Source organism: Microtus oregoni, unplaced genomic scaffold (assembly GCF_018167655.1).
Source record: "Microtus oregoni isolate MIOR12 unplaced genomic scaffold, Mior012 000036F_ref0000092, whole genome shotgun sequence".
NCBI lineage: Eukaryota > Metazoa > Chordata > Mammalia > Rodentia > Cricetidae > Microtus > Microtus oregoni.
The window spans coordinates 10,722,476-10,740,937 of record NW_024543095.1 but is presented as its reverse complement, the minus strand read 5'-3'; the positions used below and the strand labels follow the sequence as shown (position 1 = coordinate 10,740,937).

At 41.0% G+C, this 18,462-nt stretch overlaps 1 protein-coding gene across 1 annotated transcript in view; it reads left to right on the top strand.

Moving 5' to 3' along the window:
* Positions 1–1,152: 1,152 nt before the first annotated feature.
* Positions 1,153–18,462, top strand: part of Hnrnpll (heterogeneous nuclear ribonucleoprotein L like) — a 31,771-nt gene continuing 14,461 nt past the window's right edge. Inside the window, exons 1-6 of the mRNA XM_041631129.1 lie at positions 1,153–1,846; positions 8,987–9,105; positions 12,834–13,071; positions 14,123–14,208; positions 14,880–14,976; positions 15,061–15,133. Of these exons, the coding sequence (XP_041487063.1) occupies positions 1,481–1,846; positions 8,987–9,105; positions 12,834–13,071; positions 14,123–14,208; positions 14,880–14,976; positions 15,061–15,133 (979 nt within the window). The 5' untranslated portion in view covers positions 1,153–1,480. The remainder of the gene's footprint in view (positions 1,847–8,986; positions 9,106–12,833; positions 13,072–14,122; positions 14,209–14,879; positions 14,977–15,060; positions 15,134–18,462) is intronic.

Below are 18,462 nucleotides of genomic sequence, written 5' to 3'. Positions count from 1 at the left end.
GACAAGCGATGCAAAGTCTAAAGGAGAAAATAGCGTATGTTAAAAGCACCATTAGTGGGAAGCACACGTTGTCTTTCCTGGGGAAGAAATGACTGGGGGGGGGGCGGCTAGAGGAGGAAACGACCCACAGCTGGGAAAGGAAGAGGTGCATTTAGGACTGAAGGGCACAGACAACTGATCTCAGGCAATTCTCCAAGGTTGAAAGTAATGGGGCACTTAGGGCATGACAGGCTTCTCTCCGGAAAGAAATGGACCGTTATTCACCAAGAGCCAGCCGTTCAATAAGCCTTTGAAATCGTGCGGCGTGGTGGGGTGGAGTATGAACCTGGATTGCAGAGACAACACAGTTCCTACCCTTAAGCACACCTAGTTTATAAAAACACCTTGAGATAGGTGTTAAAAGGTCTTTTGCAGAGAGAAGCAACTGAACCCTTACAGCGGTCCGTAGGCTTCACAGAGGAAGTGAGTTGTGGGCTGGAAACCAGAGCTGTGATGCCGGTTCCTATTTTGGAAAATGAATGGTAGTGGAATGGATCATCCAGAACAGGAAGAGTCGGGTTTTAGATGAAGGCTGCGAACATCTGACTGCAGCGGGGTCTTGGATGTGTCTGCCAGTCAAGGGTCCGGTTTGTCAAGAACCTATGCAACCCACGCGGGTCTGTGTGGATCGCCACATTCACTAATCGCTAACAGCTGCTCTCAGATATTTAAACATCTGCTGAATTTTGCGCACGCACTTTTAGGGCCAAGTCGGGTAGGGTGGGGAGATCCTCGAGGCTCCCCCCCCCCCGCCCCATCTTTTCAAAAGGAGAAGCCAAGCATTCAAATTAGCGGGAAGGCGGTTAACACCCGCAGCCCCGACTCTACCGAACGCACCGCCGCTCGCCCAGAGGCACCGGGCACGTCGCCTGAAGCGAGGGCCTAACAGCGCCAACCGCCGCGGGGCCGCAACCGCTGCAGAGTCGCGCGCAGCGGGCGTTGCGCGGTCCGGACTTGAAGCCCGGCGAGGAATCCAGGCGGGATTCTGACGAACGGCCCCTCCATCCAATGGGACAGCAGATCGACTTTTCCCTCGCCAATAGAAAGCGGAATCTCGGCGAGGGGGCGGGAGCTCTTGGCTGAGGGATCCGATCCCGCCCGGCGGCAGTCGAGGCGGGGTGGAGGCTCCGCCTGAGCCGCGGGGAGCGGATTAGGGAGGAGGGAAGACCGGAAGCCGCGGCCCGGGCCCCATCCTTACTTTCGCGTTCCCCCCCGGGGGCTGGGAGCTGCGAAGCTGGCGGAGGGAGAAGCCGGGGGCCGGCTGGGAGAGAAAGGGAAGCGTCCCCTCAGCCCGCGCTCCCTCCTCAGCCACGGGCTCCTGGAGCGCGCCGCGGAGGACGCCGGGGCCGCTCCGAGCCGCGCTGAGGAGGCGCAGCCCGCGGCGGGGACCGATCGGCGACATCTGAGGGCGAGCGTCTCCCACGCCACCTCGACCGCCGCCATGTCCTCCACCTCCTCCTCCCCGAAGGAGGAGACGTACGAGGAGGACCGCGAGTTCGAGAGCCAGGCCAAGCGCCTCAAGACCGAGGAGGGAGAGATCGTCTACTCGGCGGAGGAGAGCGACAATCGCCAGGAAGCGACGACGCCTCAGGCGGGGAGCGAGAGCGACGGCGGCGGCGAAGGCGATGCCGGCGAGGGAGGCAGCGGCGACGGCGGCGGCGGCGGCGACGGCGACGACGGCGAAGAAGGCGACGGCGAAGAAGGCGACGGGGGAGACGAAGGGGACGGCGACGACGGCGATGAAGGAGGCAGCGGCCGCGACGAAGGCGGCAGCGGCGGCGGCCCTCGGAGCATGCCCCAGTCCATGGTAACAAAAGCGCGGCCGCGTCCCCTGTCACCGGGCCCGGGCGGGCGGGCGGGCGGCGGGCCCCGGCCTGCTTTCTTGCGGCGTGGAGGCCGAGCGTGTCGCTGGGGACCCCCTCGGGCTTAGTATTTATGGCTTGCTTAGATTTCCCGGATCATGCCGGTGCCACGCCGGCTCGGGCTTCGGGTGGCGGGGCCTCGAACTTGGGGAGGGTCGCGGGGCGGGGGTGGCGGGGGCGGGTGGCGCTTCCGCTCCGGGAGTCGGTGCCGCGCGCCCGCGGCGGGCTCAGCTCTTTGTTAGTTGAACAACTCTGCCTGGGCTGTGCTTGGGACCCGGCTGCGTGCAGCCCTCCCGGCCGCAGCATCCTCCCTCCGGGCACCAGCCCAGGAAGGCTCCCCTGGTCTTGTCTCCAAAAAAGCCGAGGCCAAAAGACAAATGACGCCCCCCGTGCCCTAAACTCTAGCTCCCTTGCTAGTTTGTTTTGTCTTGGGTTGTGTGTGTGTGTGTGTGCGTGTGCGTGTGCGTGTGTGTGTGTGTGCGTGCGTGCGTGCGTGCGCTCGCGTTATTTTGCTTTTAAAAAGTGTTTGCGGGCATGGAGCCCATGCTGGGCTACCCGCTTTTTGGGCGGTGACTCAAAAGACAGTTTTCACATAAAATATGCTAATAAAAAAATGTGTGGGCAAGAGTGTGGCCGTGCTTTCAAGTAAAGGATTTGCAAACGTTCTCGAATGACTTGAGTTCTACTTCAAGTTTGTACCCCACGGAAGAAGGAAATGAATTCAGAGCTGTGTTATACACATTCCTCGAAGCCTCCTTATCAGAAATGTTTGCTGGAGACCGAAGGAATGTGGACAGCTTAACCCACAGCTTCAGTTCCATGGAGAGTTTAAGGAAACAAAGCGTTCCAACGGTTTTGGCCCTCGTTGGAGCCCTTAAACTCTCTTGGTGACTAAGATATTCTATAAACATTTAATACATTTGAGAGCAAATCTTCTGTGCATTTTATGAAGTTACAGAAGTCTTCCACCATTAAAGGTGTTTCAGCCCTTTTAATCAAAAGCAACTTGTCTTTGAAAAGTTTGTTTGAATTTTGTCTAGCTTAAATTAAAAAAAGAGTTACGTGTGGATACTTAAGCTCCCATCCATGGCAGCCTCAGAAGTTGGATCGCCTGGAAATAGAGATAAAAGTAGTTAAGTTGTGAGTCGCCTGACTTGGGTGCTGGGAATCAAACTGTGGTCCATTGCCCCCAAGAGGACTGTGTGCTTTTCGGATGAGCCCTTCTTTCCGCCCGTTTGAACTAAATTAAGTTAAATTCATTTTTGTGTGTGCATTGAAGCCTGCGTGTGTGGAGGTCAGGGAACAGCTTCATGTGAGACCTGGGGATTGAATTTCGGTCACTGGCATCACCTTCACCACCTGAGCCAGCTCACTGACCCAGCTTGAATTTTTATGTGAAAATTCTGATAAGAGTGTTTTTAAATACGACAATGTGATGGGTAAATTTGACCTTTGCTTTTTAAGGAATTGTTTTTTTCTTGCTGTAATTGTGCTCACAACTGGTTCTCGAAGGCCTTTTGGACAAGATCAGGCATAGCTTCCGTGCATTTGTTATTTGGGAACTTTACTGTCAAGTTTTTTGAGATACTCTAGATGTGACTTGGGTGTGAATAAAGGAGATTATGGTCTTAGAGACTCTTAAGATCACAGGCAACTGTTGGAAGAGGTGGAAATAGGGTTATAATAAGTGGTGTTGTGGTTCTTTTGCCAAAAGCCCTAGTTGTTTGTGAAGTACTTTTAAATGTTTTGGAAAGATACTTAAAACACTTGGCGGGAAAGATGGGTGGCCAGTGGGCAAGAGTACTTGCAAATGCCTGAAAACCAGAGTTCAGTTGCTAGAGCCCACGTGGTGGATGTTGTCCTCTGCCTTGTATATGCATGCCTTGGTGCACACACACACACACACAGCGATAAAATTTTTGTTTTAAAATAGGCTATTTTTGAATGCTAGGGAGAAATATGTAATTAACATAAGTCAAAAGAGTACAAAAGGCATTGGGCAAGGGCCTAGATCAGGAGTTTAGTCTTAAAATTTTTGTGACCTTGAGAAAGTCTACTTTTTAGTTTTCTTAGTCTGTAAGATGCGAAACTTGAACTGTATGTACTTTCCTTACTTGATGCTGTAGTAAACTAGTTAATACAACTTTCAAATGACCAAGGCAGGAATTGATGTCTGTAGTTAAAATTCAAGTTGCTGTTCATCTTTTAGTGCTTAGGGCAAGGTGCTTTCTTTTAACTGCGTAGCTGGAGCTGGGGCTGTAGCTTAATGGCCTCAGTGGTGCACTTGACTAGCATGTGCAGCTGTTTTTGGCTCTACCAGCGCTCCTCTCCAATAAATTTATTTATGAATTTAACAGTGGAACTGATGGGGGTAATGTTAAGTTTAATGAAGACTCAGTATTTCATTTTCAAAATTTTTCCTTGTAATTTTCAGTACTATTTTGAAGTCATTGTAGTTATGAAACATGTGCATAATAAAATTACTTTTATCAAGGTAGAGTCTAGCGCTCCATCCTGTTGAATTATTTTTTTTTTCTTTTTTTTTTTAATATTTATTTGTTTATTTATTATATATACAATATTCTGTCTGTGTGTATGTCTGCAGGCCAGAAGAGGGCACCAGACCTCATTACAGATGGTTGTGAGCCATCATATGGTTGCCGGGAATTGAACTCGGGACCTTTGGAAGAGCAGGCAATGCTCTTAACCTCTGAGCCATCTCTCCAGCCCCCTGAATTATTTTTTTTATTTAACTGAAGAGTTTAGCCTAATTTCTGTAATCCTTAGCCTATAGAAGAAATACATCTGTGTCAAACTGTTAGAGTAAATGCAGATTCGGTACAGTGATGAACTATCTTCTTAACTCTAGTTGGAAATTTGTGAAGGGAGAAGTAAGATTTTAAAGGATGCCTTCTGTTTGACTTTTCATGATTTAATAACTAAGTTTAAAGAAGAATGTGAATAAGAACAGTTAAAATGGGAATGGATCCTTAGCAATGGTCTCAGTGTTTGAAGGTAGAGAAATAGGAAGGCTGGGTGTGGTGCATGCCTGTAATTCCAGTACCCAAGAAATAGACGTGGGGAGAACTGCTGTGCCACTTGACCTATCTAGTGAGTTCCGTAGCCAGACTCTGGAAGGAGGGAGGGAAAGGAGAACGAGACGGGGTGGGATTGAGATGGATTGCTTTGAGTGGTTTGGATTGGACAAATAAGATACCACTTGGTTGGTGTCACAGAGCAAAAATTCCCAGGGCTTTTGATTCACTGGATTTCATTCTTGAACAAAGCTTAATTATGGGAGGTTCATGCTATGTATGTGTTATAATTACTTTATTCTTTTGGAGAAAATAGCTTACTATTTTTAAAATTTATTTTTGAGGCAGGGTCTCACTGTATACCCTTGACTGGCCTGGAACTCAATAGAGACCCACTTTCCTTCTGCCTCCTGTGTGCTGAGATTAAAGTTGTGTGTTTCACTATTTCTAACCAACTTATTTTTTATTGTGTGTCTGCATGTCACTGTGTGTGCCTAGTGCCCAGGGAGGTCAGAAGAGGCCTCTGGAACTAGAGTGAAAGATGGTTGTGAGCCATTGTGTGGTACTGGAAACTGAACCTGGGTCTTCTTCAAAAAGCAACAAGTGCTAAGCCATTTCTCCATAAGTAGCATTCTTAAATTTAGCAGGCATAATCTTCAAGTTCATTAGTTTTTATATCTTTTTAATTTTTAAGAAAGAAACCAGTCCTTTACATATTGGGGCTTCACTTACCAAAACCAATTTATTTACAGAGATGGAGTTTCAATTTATCTTGAAGATGAAATTTTTCAAGTGTTGTATTCCATTCATGAGTAGACAGGCAAATCAAGGGTTGAATGATAACCAGCAGCTTGTAGTCCTAGCTACTCAGGAGGTTAAAAAAAAGTCAGGAGGACTACTGGAGCCTAGGCCATCAAGTCCAAGGTGGGCAGTATGGTGTCATAAAAACAAACCCAGGTATAGTGGTACATGTCTGTAATCCCAGCAGTTCTAATACTCCTAAGTGGACAGAAGCAGAAAGATGATGAGTTGGATGTTAGCCTGGGCTTCAGACTCTTGTTTCAGCCAAGAAAGGTCAGGAATGGGTAGCACTTGGGAGGCAGGATAATCAGTAAAGACTTAGCTACATAGTGAGTTTGAGGCTAGCTTGGGTTCCAAGATATGCTGCAAATATTAGTAGGTATATAGTCTGGCCTTGACTATGAATGATGGTGATGTGAGTGAGAGGATTGTGGGCCTTTGCCATCACATCTACTGTCACGACCACCCTCGACCCGCAAGGATGACACGACACCCGGAGCTCTTCTCACTGCAGTTTTATTCAGGACTTTATTCACAGCAATCTATCTCCTTCTCCTTCTCTTTCTCTCCTCTCTCCTCTCTCCCCGGGCAAACCTCTCCCAGCCCTTAAGTAGGCATGGGCTGCCAACCCCGAACTGCCAGGTGGGCACTGCCTATAGGTTCACGCATATGCAGGCAGCTGATAATCATTGAGTGATCATAGCATACATAGGTCAAGCTTTAGCCATCGCAGGAGTTGATTATACATCTCCATCAGGTGTGACACCACGCAGCTCGCTACAATCTACTTTAGTTTGTATATAGGTAGGGATTATCAATACTGATTTACCCACTAGTTTAGAAATCAGGTAATAGGATAATATTGTAAGACTCAGTGGTAGAATAGTTGCCTAGCATGAGAGAAGTGTATTCCTTGATACCACAGCTACATACATGATATATACCTGATTTTAGGGTAGGTAAAGGCCTCTGCTGCAGAGGATTTCAGATTTCTTGTCACAGGTATATCTCAAATTGAAAAAACAGTGATTTAAGAAGAGTGCTAATGATTGGGATATAGCTAAATTTGTGCTTGTCTGTGTGCATGAGATCATGGGTTTGATTTCCTGTGATGCATAAACAGTGTACTCTAGTGCATATCTAAAATCTTAGCGGGATGATCGGAAGTTCAAGGTTGTTTTCTGCTACACATAGCAAGCTTGAAGCTGGTCTTGAATGTATGAGAACTTTTTTTGTTTTGTTTTGTTTTAAGTTAATAGTAGTCCCAGCACTCTCGGGAGGCAAAGGCAGGTGTATCTCTGTGAGTTCTAGGCCAGGATAATTTAAAGAGCAAGTTCCAGGATAGGCTCCAAAACTACAGAGAAACCCTGTCTACACACACACACACACACACACACAAATTTAGGGTAGAAGGGAGGATAGAAAACTATACCTCGAGGAAGGGAGTGGTAGACATATAGTTTGAAAAGAAAATTGTCTTTCAATTGGGAATGACTAGAATTTTAGTTTTTCAAAAATGAGCGATAGAAAAGTTTTTGTATTAAAGGGTTGGAAATTGGGTTCTGGATTAGCCAGGGCTACATAGTGAGACCCTATCTCAAACAGAAGTATGTATGGGAATATAATTAAAATTAGAGAATTGCCAATATAGATAATTTAAGAATGGTAAATGATTGGGAATAAGGAAAAGTACAAGGATTATGAGGCGGTTTCTTTGCCTTCAGACTGAGAACAATCTCCTTTCACCCAAATACTATATTATAGCTAACATCTTCCAGCTTTTCTCTATAAGTTCTTTTTAAAATTTTTCCTTGACAACAAATAATAATCTTTATGGAGTACAAACTCATAATTTGTATGTAATACATGGATCAAATCGGAGCAGTAATATTTTCATGTCCTGCAGCTTTTGGAAATGATGTCAGTGTAGATTGTGAATTCTTTTGAGGTATTTTAAAAAATTGGTCTGCAATCCATTTTTTATGGGAAAGACCAATTTGAAAACTAGCCATTTTTTGCACTGTATTCATCATGGTCATTATTCATGATGGGCAATTCTTAGAAAAAAACTGGCAAAGGTAAAAGGCCTATTCAAAAGTTACTGCCAAAATACAGGAAGAGAGAGCCTCTAGAAAAACAAAACTGAATTCAGAAGGTAAATTTTGTTATATGAAAGATTTAATTGGATTAGCATAAATATAATCTTTTGAGTGCAGAAGGTGAATTTTATAATAGACTAAAAAGTGCAGTTAGAAGCCAGATCATGGACAGTTGGAGAAATATGAAAACAGACTGTTACATTTGCCTAATCGAATTATTTTTGTCTTAGGAAAATGGTAAAGGTTATGTAAAAGAACATCATCATTGTTAGGATGTTGAGCTATTTAGTGATGAAGTATCATGAGGCCTACAACCCTGTTTCTTGTAGTTTAAAGAGAAAAGTGTCTAACTCTCTGGATGTAAAATGCAAGGGTAAAAGCCCCCCAAAGGGTGGGGGACACAAACAATACTGAGTGTTTTATGAAATAAAAAGCTGTAAAATAATTATTATATAATATGTAAGACAAGCAGAAAAGTGTTAAAAAAAAACACTCATGAGCCCACCACCTACTTCAGTACATCAGACATTGCCTATCACATTTCCCTTCCTGGCTGGAACATTTTTTAAAGGAATTTATTTTGGCCAGGCGGTGGTGGCCACACACATTTAATCCCTGCACTCTACAAGAGCTAGTTCTAGGTAGGACAGGCTCCAAAGCCACAGAGAAACCCTGTCTCCGGAAAAGAAAAAAAGAAGAAGAAGAAAGAAAGGAATTTTGTGTATACAACAGTTCCCTATGTCCACTGTGTGGGTTCTGGGGATTGGACTTGGTGTCAGGTTTGGTGGCAAGTGCCTGTGGCTTTACCCACTGAGCTGACTTCTGTTCTCAAGATCACTCTTCTTTAGAAATAAAAATTTCAGAAACAGGCCTGAGTTTGTGGCCAGCCTGGTCTACATAAAGAAATCCTGTTTTAATAGCCCAAAGCCAGAGAGAGGGGTTTGGAAACTTACCAGAAATAAAAATTTCAAAGCAAACATTCAATTTATCTTATTTCTCGGGTCTTTTGCTAACTTGTGAATTGTAATTTAGTTTGTCATGTATGTTTGATGTATGTGTGTGTATGTACCCTTTATAATGTAGAGTTGAATTTACTGAAAGATGCAGTTTAGACTTTGAAGTTAACTTGACATTCTTTTCTCTTCTCTAGGAGGGAGGTGGAAGTCATCATAAAGTTTCTGTTTCTCCTGTTGTTCATGTTCGAGGACTCTGTGAATCTGTGGTGGAAGCAGACCTTGTGGAAGCGCTGGAAAAATTTGGGACAATATGGTAAGGACAGCAGGGACTTAAATAAATATTGAAAATAACATGGTAGGACAATCACCTGCTTGATTGCTTGAGTTGTATGTAGCATTGCTGTATGTATGTATGTATGCTTTTCTACAGGGAAAAAACTTCTCCCCCGTATTTTGAGGTGCGGCAGACTGGCCTGGAACTTGTGTTTTTCCTGTTTCAGACTGTTGAGTGCTAGGATTATAGGTGTCTGCCATCTTTGGAATCTTTTTGTTGTTGTTGTTGTTTGTTTGTTTTTGTTTTTTCGAGACAGGGTTTCTCTCTGTAGCTTTGGAGCCTGTCCTGGAACTTACTCTATAGACCAGACTGGCCTCAAACTCAGAAATCTGTCTGCCTCTGCCTCCCTGTGTGCTGGGATTAAAGGCGTGTGCCACTGCGCCAGTCCTTGTTCTTTATTTGAGGAGGAGGGGTTCGAGACAGTGTTTCTCTGTGTAGTCCTAGCTGTCTTGGAACTTGATTACATAGCCAAGGCTGGCCTCAAACTTACAAAACTCCACCTGCTTCAGCCTTCCTTGTTGTGTTGGGATCAAAAGTGTGTGCCACTACCATCTGGTTGTTTTAATTTTTTAAATTTACTTGTTTATAGTATATGGAGGTCAGAGGATAGCTTGAGGGAGTCAACTCTCCACCATATGTGTCCAGGGTCTAAAGTTAGTTGCTCAAATTAGTTTGTTTTGTGTTCTGTTCTGGTCTTTGTTTGCACTATACAAGCTAGGCAGACAACATTTTGCTACTGAGCCTTAAGCTTTTTTTTTTAACCTTTATGGGGTGATTAGTAGATGCTTAGATTGATCATCACCTGCCATTCAATGAGTTTATAGGTAAAAAGTTTCTTGGTATTGAGTTGAAAATATTGACTCCTCATGTTTGTTGGCTCTTTCATTTCTCTTTTTGCTGTTTGACCTTTCTCATATTCTTTTTAAACTTTTGGGTTTGCTTCTAGTTAATGTTTTATTTGTGTGTGTGGTTTTTTTTTTTTTTTTTTTTTTTTTTAAGAGACAGGGTCTCTACATAGCCCCTGCTGTCCTGGAACTCACAGAGATTCATCTGCCTCTTGAGGGGTAGAATCAAAGGTGTGCTTTGATAACTTCACCCAGCTAGAAAGCAATTTTCTTGCCGGGCAGTGGAGGCGCATGCCTTTAATCCCAGCACTTAGGAGGCAGAGGCAGGCGGATCTCTGTGAGTTCGAGACCAGCCTGGTCTACAAGAACTAGTTCCGGGACAGGCTCCGAAACCACAGAGAAACCCTGTCTCGAAAAACCAAAAAAAAAAATAAGAAAAGAAAAGAAAGCAATTTTCTTATGACCAAATCTATAATAGGCCAGTTAACTTTGTTTTTAATTTTTCTGTTTCTAGGGGCCATTTTTAACTTGGCAACAAAAAATTTTTAGTTTGGGGGCTGGAGAGATGGCTCAGTGGTTAAGAGCACTGGCTGCTCTTCCAGAGGTCTTGAGTTCAATTCCCAGCAACCATATGGTAGCTCACAACCATCTGTAATGAGATCTGGCTCCCTCTTCTGGTGTGCGGGCATACATGGAGGCAGAATGTTGTATATATAAGAAATAATAAAAAAAAATGTTAAAAAAAATTTTAGTTTGTGCGAAAGACATTCTTAAATTATTTACTTTTAAAGATTTGTTTACATGTGTGAGTGTTTTGTCTTCATATATGTATGATTCCTACAGAGATCTTAAAAGAGGATGTTGGATCCCCAGGAACAAGTTAGAGTTGTGAATCACCATGTGGGTGCTGGGAACTGAGCCCTGGTTCTCTGTAAGAGTAATAAGTACTCTTAATTGCTGAACATCTTATCCCCCCTTTTTATTTTTTATTTTTTTTATTTTTTTATCTTTTAAAGATTTACTTATTTATTATACATACAATATTCTCCCTTCATGTATCCCTGTGGGCCAGAATAGGGCACCAGATCTCATTACAGATGGTTATGAGCCACCATGTGGTTGCTGGGAATTGAACTCAGGACCTCTGGAAGAGCAGTTAGTGCTCTTATCCTCTGAGCCATCTCGCCAGCACTCCCCTCCCCTCTTTTTTAAATAGTTTAAATAGTAAACCTGATTCCAGGGTTTACTATTTTACATATAAAAGAATTCATCTAGAAGAAATAGTTTCTTTCCTGGGATTTATATTTCGTACTTATAGCTGATATAGCTTTAAATCAAAGACCTTACTGTGTCTCTGTTGACCTTTTAGTGATATAGGTAGAGATAACTAACCAGCCTCTTAGGTCAACTTATTATCTGCTGTGTGCTGGGCTCTGTTTCTGTCTTCTGAGGATATAAAGTTGTGTGAGGAAAACAGAGTAAGAGATCCTAGAATATGCCAGGCTGTTTGCTAGGCAGTTTGTATGCAGTAACTCTAATCTTGACCATAAGTCTCCAGTTTTATAAATGAGGAAAGTGGTAAATTACTGAATATAAAATGATGTGAGGGACCCGGTGTTGGTGGTGCATGTCTTTAATCCCAGCACTGGGGAGGCAGAGGCAGGTAGATCTCTGTGAGTTCAAGACCAGTTTGGTCAACAAGAGTTAGTTCCAGGACCACCAAGGGCTGTTACACAGAGAAACCCTGCCTCCTTTAAAAAAAAAAAAATGTGGGCTTTTCATTTAATTTGTTTTTACTAACACTGTGCTATTGTCAGTTTCTGTTTTGAAACTGTGGGCCCTGGGTGCTTGTTTTGCAGAGCGGTTTGAGTACCTGACTTGATGTTTTTTGTTCTGTTTTAATTTTTAAGACAGGGTTTCTCCTTAACAGCCTTAGCTGTTCTGGAATTTACTCTGTAGATCAGGCTGGCTTTGAACTAGAGAGTCATAGGGATTAAAGGCAAGTGCCATCATGCCCTGATGATTTTTGTTTTGTTTTGTTTGTTTGTTGATATGATTAGACCATGTTGCTTGTATCTCAAGACAGTTGAAAGTTCTTATTCATGTCAGTTGTGAATATGCTGTTTCTTCTTTTGTAAAACATGCACTGTGATTTTTTTTCTATTTTAAAAAATTTAGACAGGGTTTCACAATATAGCAGCCCAGGTTGACCAGGCTGGCCTCAAATCCTCAGAGATCTTTCTGGCTCTGCCTTTTGAGTGCTGGGATCACCCCATTTATTATTCACTTTGTGTATTAAAATATATTTCCTCCAGAGGAATATATTTTCAAAAATAAATACCTCATCCTCTTGCTCATAGTTAACCAAGATTATTGTATTCTTGTAGTGTTTGTCTTTTTGTGAACTCTTTAAAGTATTTTGGCGTAAATTACTCGCATGAATTTTGGTCAATCTATGGTCACCTCTATTTGTCTGTTTTTAATAAGAGAAAATAGAAGTAGTTAATTCTTAGTTATTGTTATGTGGGTATTTCTTTTCTTTTTTGAGATGAGCTAGCTGACTTTGAACTTGCAGCCCTCTTCTGCCTTCATATCCCAAGTGTTGAGATTATAACTTTTGCCACCATGTCCAGATAGTTTCTACTGTTTATCTTCAGGTTTTGCTTGCTGATCTTCTGTGGGGTTTTTAGTTTCTGTATCTTGATGTTTTCTAATTATTGCATGGGAGAGGGGTGTAAGTGATTGATGGAATTGGGCTTGAGTAGGGCATGAGATGAATAAGCTTTCAGTCATGGGGAGATTAAAGTCTGGTTTTACTTGACTGAGAGTAAATAATGTATTTTGATATCTTTTCCTTTTTAGCTATGTGATGATGATGCCATTTAAACGACAGGCTCTAGTGGAGTTTGAAAATATAGATAGTGCCAAAGAGTGTGTGACGTTTGCTGCAGATGAGCCTGTGTACATTGCTGGCCAGCAGGCTTTCTTCAACTATTCTACAAGTAAAAGAATCACTCGGCCGGGAAATACTGATGATCCATCAGGTGGCAACAAAGTTCTCCTGCTCTCTATTCAGAATCCTCTTTATCCAATTACAGTGGTATGTATTTTAGTAGAACAAACTACCTCTATAATTAACCCCTGTAGTTTTTTTTATCTGCCAACGACTTGTTTTTGTTTGTTTTGAAACATGGTTTTCACTATGTAGCCCTGGCTGGCCTGGATCTTGCTATACCAGGCCTAGACCAGCTTGGCCTGGAACTCGAGAGATCGCCTGCCTCTACCTCCCAAGTGCTGGATTTAAAATGTGCAACATGCTTAGCTTTCTTTCTTTCAATTTTACTTGTTTATTTTTAAGTTTTATTTTTATTATATGTATACAGGCTTTTTGCCTGCATGTCTGTTCACATGTGTGCAGTGCCCTTGGAGGCCAGAAGAGAGCATCCCTTGGAACTGGAGTTACAGATAGTTGTTAGCTGCTGTGTTGCTGGAAACCTAGCCTAGGGTCTGAGCCATCAGTGATTCTCAACTGGCAGGTCATGATCCCTGTTTTTGGTTTTTCAAGAAAGGGTTTTTCTGTGTAGCTTTGGAGCCTGTACTGGAACTTGCTCTGTAGACCAGACTGGCCTTGAACTGACAGAGATCTCCTGCCTCTTTGCCTCTAGAGTGCTGGGATTAAAGGCATGCGCCATCACTGCCTTTTACCAGGGTCACATACCAGATAGTTTGCATATCAGATATTTACATTCTGATGCATAACAGTAGCAAAATTACAGTAGCAATGAAAATAATTTTATTATTGGGGTCACCACAACATGAGGAGCTGTATTAAAGGATTGTAGCCTTAGAAAGGCTGAGCACCACTGGGATAGCCCCACTCCTTACCCTTTCAGTGTGGTTAATAGCTGGATATTGTGGGAGATAACCTCTGATTCCAGCACTCAGGAAGCAAAAGTGGGTAAATTTTTTTATTTTGAGGCTCTGCTGGTCTGTGTGACCAGTTAGGACTCCACAGTTAGATCCTCTAAAAAAGGTTTAGTAATTAAGAGGAATGATATCTGTGAATTTTTGCTTTTTAAATAAAGTAGAATATAGTTTTAATGTTTTTCTAAATGTAAAAAATGAAGAAATATTCTTTTTTCTTTTTCTAGGATGTTCTGTATACAGTATGCAACCCTGTTGGAAAAGTACAACGGATTGTTATATTCAAGAGAAATGGGATACAAGCAATGGTTGAATATCCTTTATTTGTAAATGTGTTACTGATATATGGAAATGTTTGTAATTCATTTTTTTTTTTCCCTGCTTGGCATTTCTAGGCAAGTTGTGCTTTTTCCTCTTAGAGCAATCTTCTTGACTATTGTATAACCCTGGCTTGTCATCTGCCTACTTTGTGACTGTTGAGATTAAAGGTGTATACTGCCATACCCTACTTAATTACATTTAAAACATGAAAGAACTGCAGTACTCTAGGGAATTTTAACTCTTGGTAAAAATAACTTTGTACCACAGAATAGTCCATTAAGGTCTGGGGATTGAACCTGGAGGCTCTGCATTTGAGGCCAAGTATTCTAACACTGTTAACTTCCTTGGATCTATTCTGAGAACAAAGTAATTTTGTTTCTAGGTTGTAGATTGCCCTTCACTAAGAGGATAAAACTTACTCCGTGTTCTACTATATAGTACTTCTAATAATTTGGAAGGATTAATGTAGATAATGTTGATGGTGTTCTATTTTCTTTGTTATTCTCAGTCTTTAAAATAAATTTTTATCAGTAAGGATTTATTTGTAAGTTTTAGTTGGGAAAACGTTTCCAGAAACAGAGTTAGTTTGGGTTATCTTTTTAGTTCCCTGGGAATAAAGAACAGCTAAATTTAGGAAGCCACGTTTCCTTAATAGAGCTTTATGTTTGAGTCAGTCCTTTGTGCCCAGAAAGCTAAAGCAGCACTCAATGGAGCTGATATATATGCCGGATGTTGCACACTAAAAATTGAATATGCAAGGGTAAGTATTTCAACACCCCACCAAAGAAATATTTATGCTTTCAGTATTCAATTTAAACTAACTTACCTTCATCGCTTTCAACAGCCAACTCGTCTAAATGTTATTAGGAATGACAATGACAGTTGGGACTACACTAAACCTTATTTGGGAAGACGAGGTAGGTATTTTACGAATTTTAGAATGTACTTGGATCTGCTGAGAAATTTTTACAAGCAGTTACTTTCTTTTTTCTGAGATGAGCTAGTTAATTATAATGAAAATCTTGTTTCTGAATGCTTTTGTTGGAAAAGTTGTGTAATGATGGAAATTAACCTTGGACATTAGTGCCCCCTACTGGTATGTGCTGAGCTTATTTATATTTAGTTCAACAAGGAGCCCTCACATACAGGCACGCGCAGTTCAAGGACTTGCATTTCTCCAAGCAGCTCTCTCTCTTTGGAGGAGAGGAAACTGATTCAGAATATTCTTTACAAACTGCAAACTTGCACACTGCTTCTCTATGGAAAGGACTTTTCCCCCAAGCTGGACGAGGCATTAAGAAGGATAGAGGACTCCGGCAGGCTGACTCTACACTTCATCATGCACAACATCGGCATCAACAAAAAGCCCTCTGAAAAACTCAGACTTGCAATTCACCTTGACTGCATACTACATGCACCATCACCCCAAGTTTTTAAAGGACGACATTTAACAGTACTTCAGACTTGCATGGGATGAACACCATGATAGACTGTGCCCATTTATTCAAGTTGTATGTATACTGATATGATTTCCCTTAAGGTTTCAGTTGTAGAATTTAAGATTTATGAAAACTAGACATTTTGCAATGTTGTAAAGTTCACTGACCATTGATGTAACTGTTTTCAGCTTAAATTTAAATTGTTAATTGGCTTTTAACAAGGGGTCAGTTTATCTACAGGTCTTGGGAATTGATATGCTCAACCAAGCCACACAAACGTTAAAGATTTAATGTGAATTAGAAAGGTGTGCATTTGGCTGGGGATAAACAGGTCAGTGGAAGAGCATGTGTTTAGCATGTGTAAGCCCATGTGTTTGATCCTCAGCATAAAAAATGCACATTTGTTGCATTTAAGTTGACTTTCGTTTTTTGTTTTTTCCTAATTATGAACATTGAACAGATATTCTAACAAATGAAAAGGTGCATTATATGTAAAAGATGTTTTTCTGTGTGGTTTGATTTTTGTAAAGTGACTTGTTTATAAGTTGCCATATTTTGTAACAATTTAAGGTTTTTCACTTATGTTAATTTGTGTAACCAGAAAATTTAACATTTCAAATATAGTTGAAAGTAACATGTAATTTTCAAGGTAGGATATATTTAAACTTGATAAATCTGAAAATCAATAGCATTTCATTTGAAATGCATTTTCACCAATAACCTATACATGCTAAATTTCATGAGCATAGATTTCACTTATAAATTGTTCAACTAACTGTGGTAATTCTGGAATATACAAATTAAAATGTCGATGTTGTAAAAACAAGGGGGCTTCAGTATTGGCTACATCTCAACTACAATATTAATGTTTGAACCACATGTTAGGAAAGCTCAAGATGAGTATGTCTGTACAAGTCAGTTTGAAAAACTTTGTCAACCAAAATATCTTGAGCACTGAGTACTCAATAGTGCATGTACTTCAAAGGAAAGAGTAAAACACAATGTGGTTATTTGCATGTTCAGATACTTCTCTGTGATTGGCTTCTTTAGCTCTCAATTTCCAGGAATTGTTTTATCTTATGCATGAAATTGTAAATAGGTTTGCTTTGTAAAATGTAGCTTTGTTAAAATCCCCAGTTTTGATGCTTAAGGAAATTTACTTGGCGTATGATTGGTGCAGTTGAATCCAATACTGGAAAACAAATCCTTAAGAACTCAAACAGCAGGATAAATGGTTGATGAGAAATCTCTCATTGCTGTCCACTGATACTATTGAACACTTGAGGTTTTATTTACTGATTTGAAATAGTTTGGGTTGCATTTATGTTACCATATATTGAAATAGTTATAGATTTTTTTTTCCTTTTTCCTTTTTTGTTTTCAAGAGAGGGTTTCCCAGTGTAGTCCTGCCTGTCTCAGGACTAGCTCAGTAGGGTAGCCTTGAACTTTAGAGAACTGCCTTCCTACTGCTGGTACTAAAGCTGTGTGCCATCATGCCCAGTGAAACATTTATACATTTTAAACATTGTTTATGTGTATTCTTTTAAAAGATTTGACCTTTACACAAAGCCCGCTTAGTTTTTTTCATGCAGTTCTAGTTAATCTATTTTAAAATGTGTAAGGTAGATATTTAATAAAATATAATTAAAGGAAGTAAAAATTTATATTTATGCTTTTAATGAAAAAATACTCTTGTTTTTCAGTTTATTGACAGGTAACTTTATGGCTAGACTTGCAGCTTATAAACACATAAACATAGTTTTTGTGGCGATCTAAACTTGACTCAAGTTGACAGATTATTAAAATTATTTATTTAGGCTACACTAAGAAAGCCTGTCTCGAAAAACCAAAAATAAATAAATAAAATAAAATAATTTATTTCCTTTGCCCAAAGACCTTCACGGAGAGCCAGACATGGTGGTGTGTGCTTTTATAATCCTAGCACTTAGGACGTAGAGGCAAAGAGTAAGAAGTTTAAAGTCAACCTGACCTATATGAGACCCTGTCTCAAAAACAAAACAATAAATAAAAAGGCAATAGGATCTTCATATATCTTTACTAAAGAAATTTTATTAAAGAAATAATTATTAAAATACATTTTTTTTTGAAAATCCATTTTACAAAACCTGATTACAAGCTGGGCAGTGGTGGCGCACGCCTTTAAGCCCAGCACTTGGGAGGCAGAGGCAGGTGGATCTCTCAGTTCAAGGCCAGCCTGGTCTACATAGAGAGACCCTGTCCGAGGAAAACAAAGCAACAACAAAAAACCCTGATTATATTTTATTACAGAGAATTCTTAGCCTGAACTTCAGGGAACCCTTCCATAAATGTTACACAAAACTTATATATTGTATATATGTGTGTACCTTTTTGAGAAGAAAGTGTATAGCATTTATCAGATTTTGCTTGAATATACAGAGTTTAACAAAACACTATAGGCTATTGGCTCAATGTTTGACTTTACTGTTCCTTTTGTTTTATATAGTTTTATCTTTGGCAGTGAATGCTTCAAAATATAGTGAAAAATATATGACTGAAATATTTTTTCTTTCTTTTTTTTGATTTTTCTTTTTTTCTTTTTGGAGGGTTTCACTACCTACCTCTGTATCCTGAATGCTGGAAATAAAGGCATTTGCCACCACACCCATCTTCTACTCTTTATGAAGATTGTGGGTTTCTATAACTATACAGCAAATAAGTGGTTAATTGGAGTCTTTCCTTGTACACATTGTCAATTATCAGTAAAACTTAAGCCATGAAAACATGGTTCTGAGAAGAGATAAGGAATTGAGTCTTTTGGTATCTAC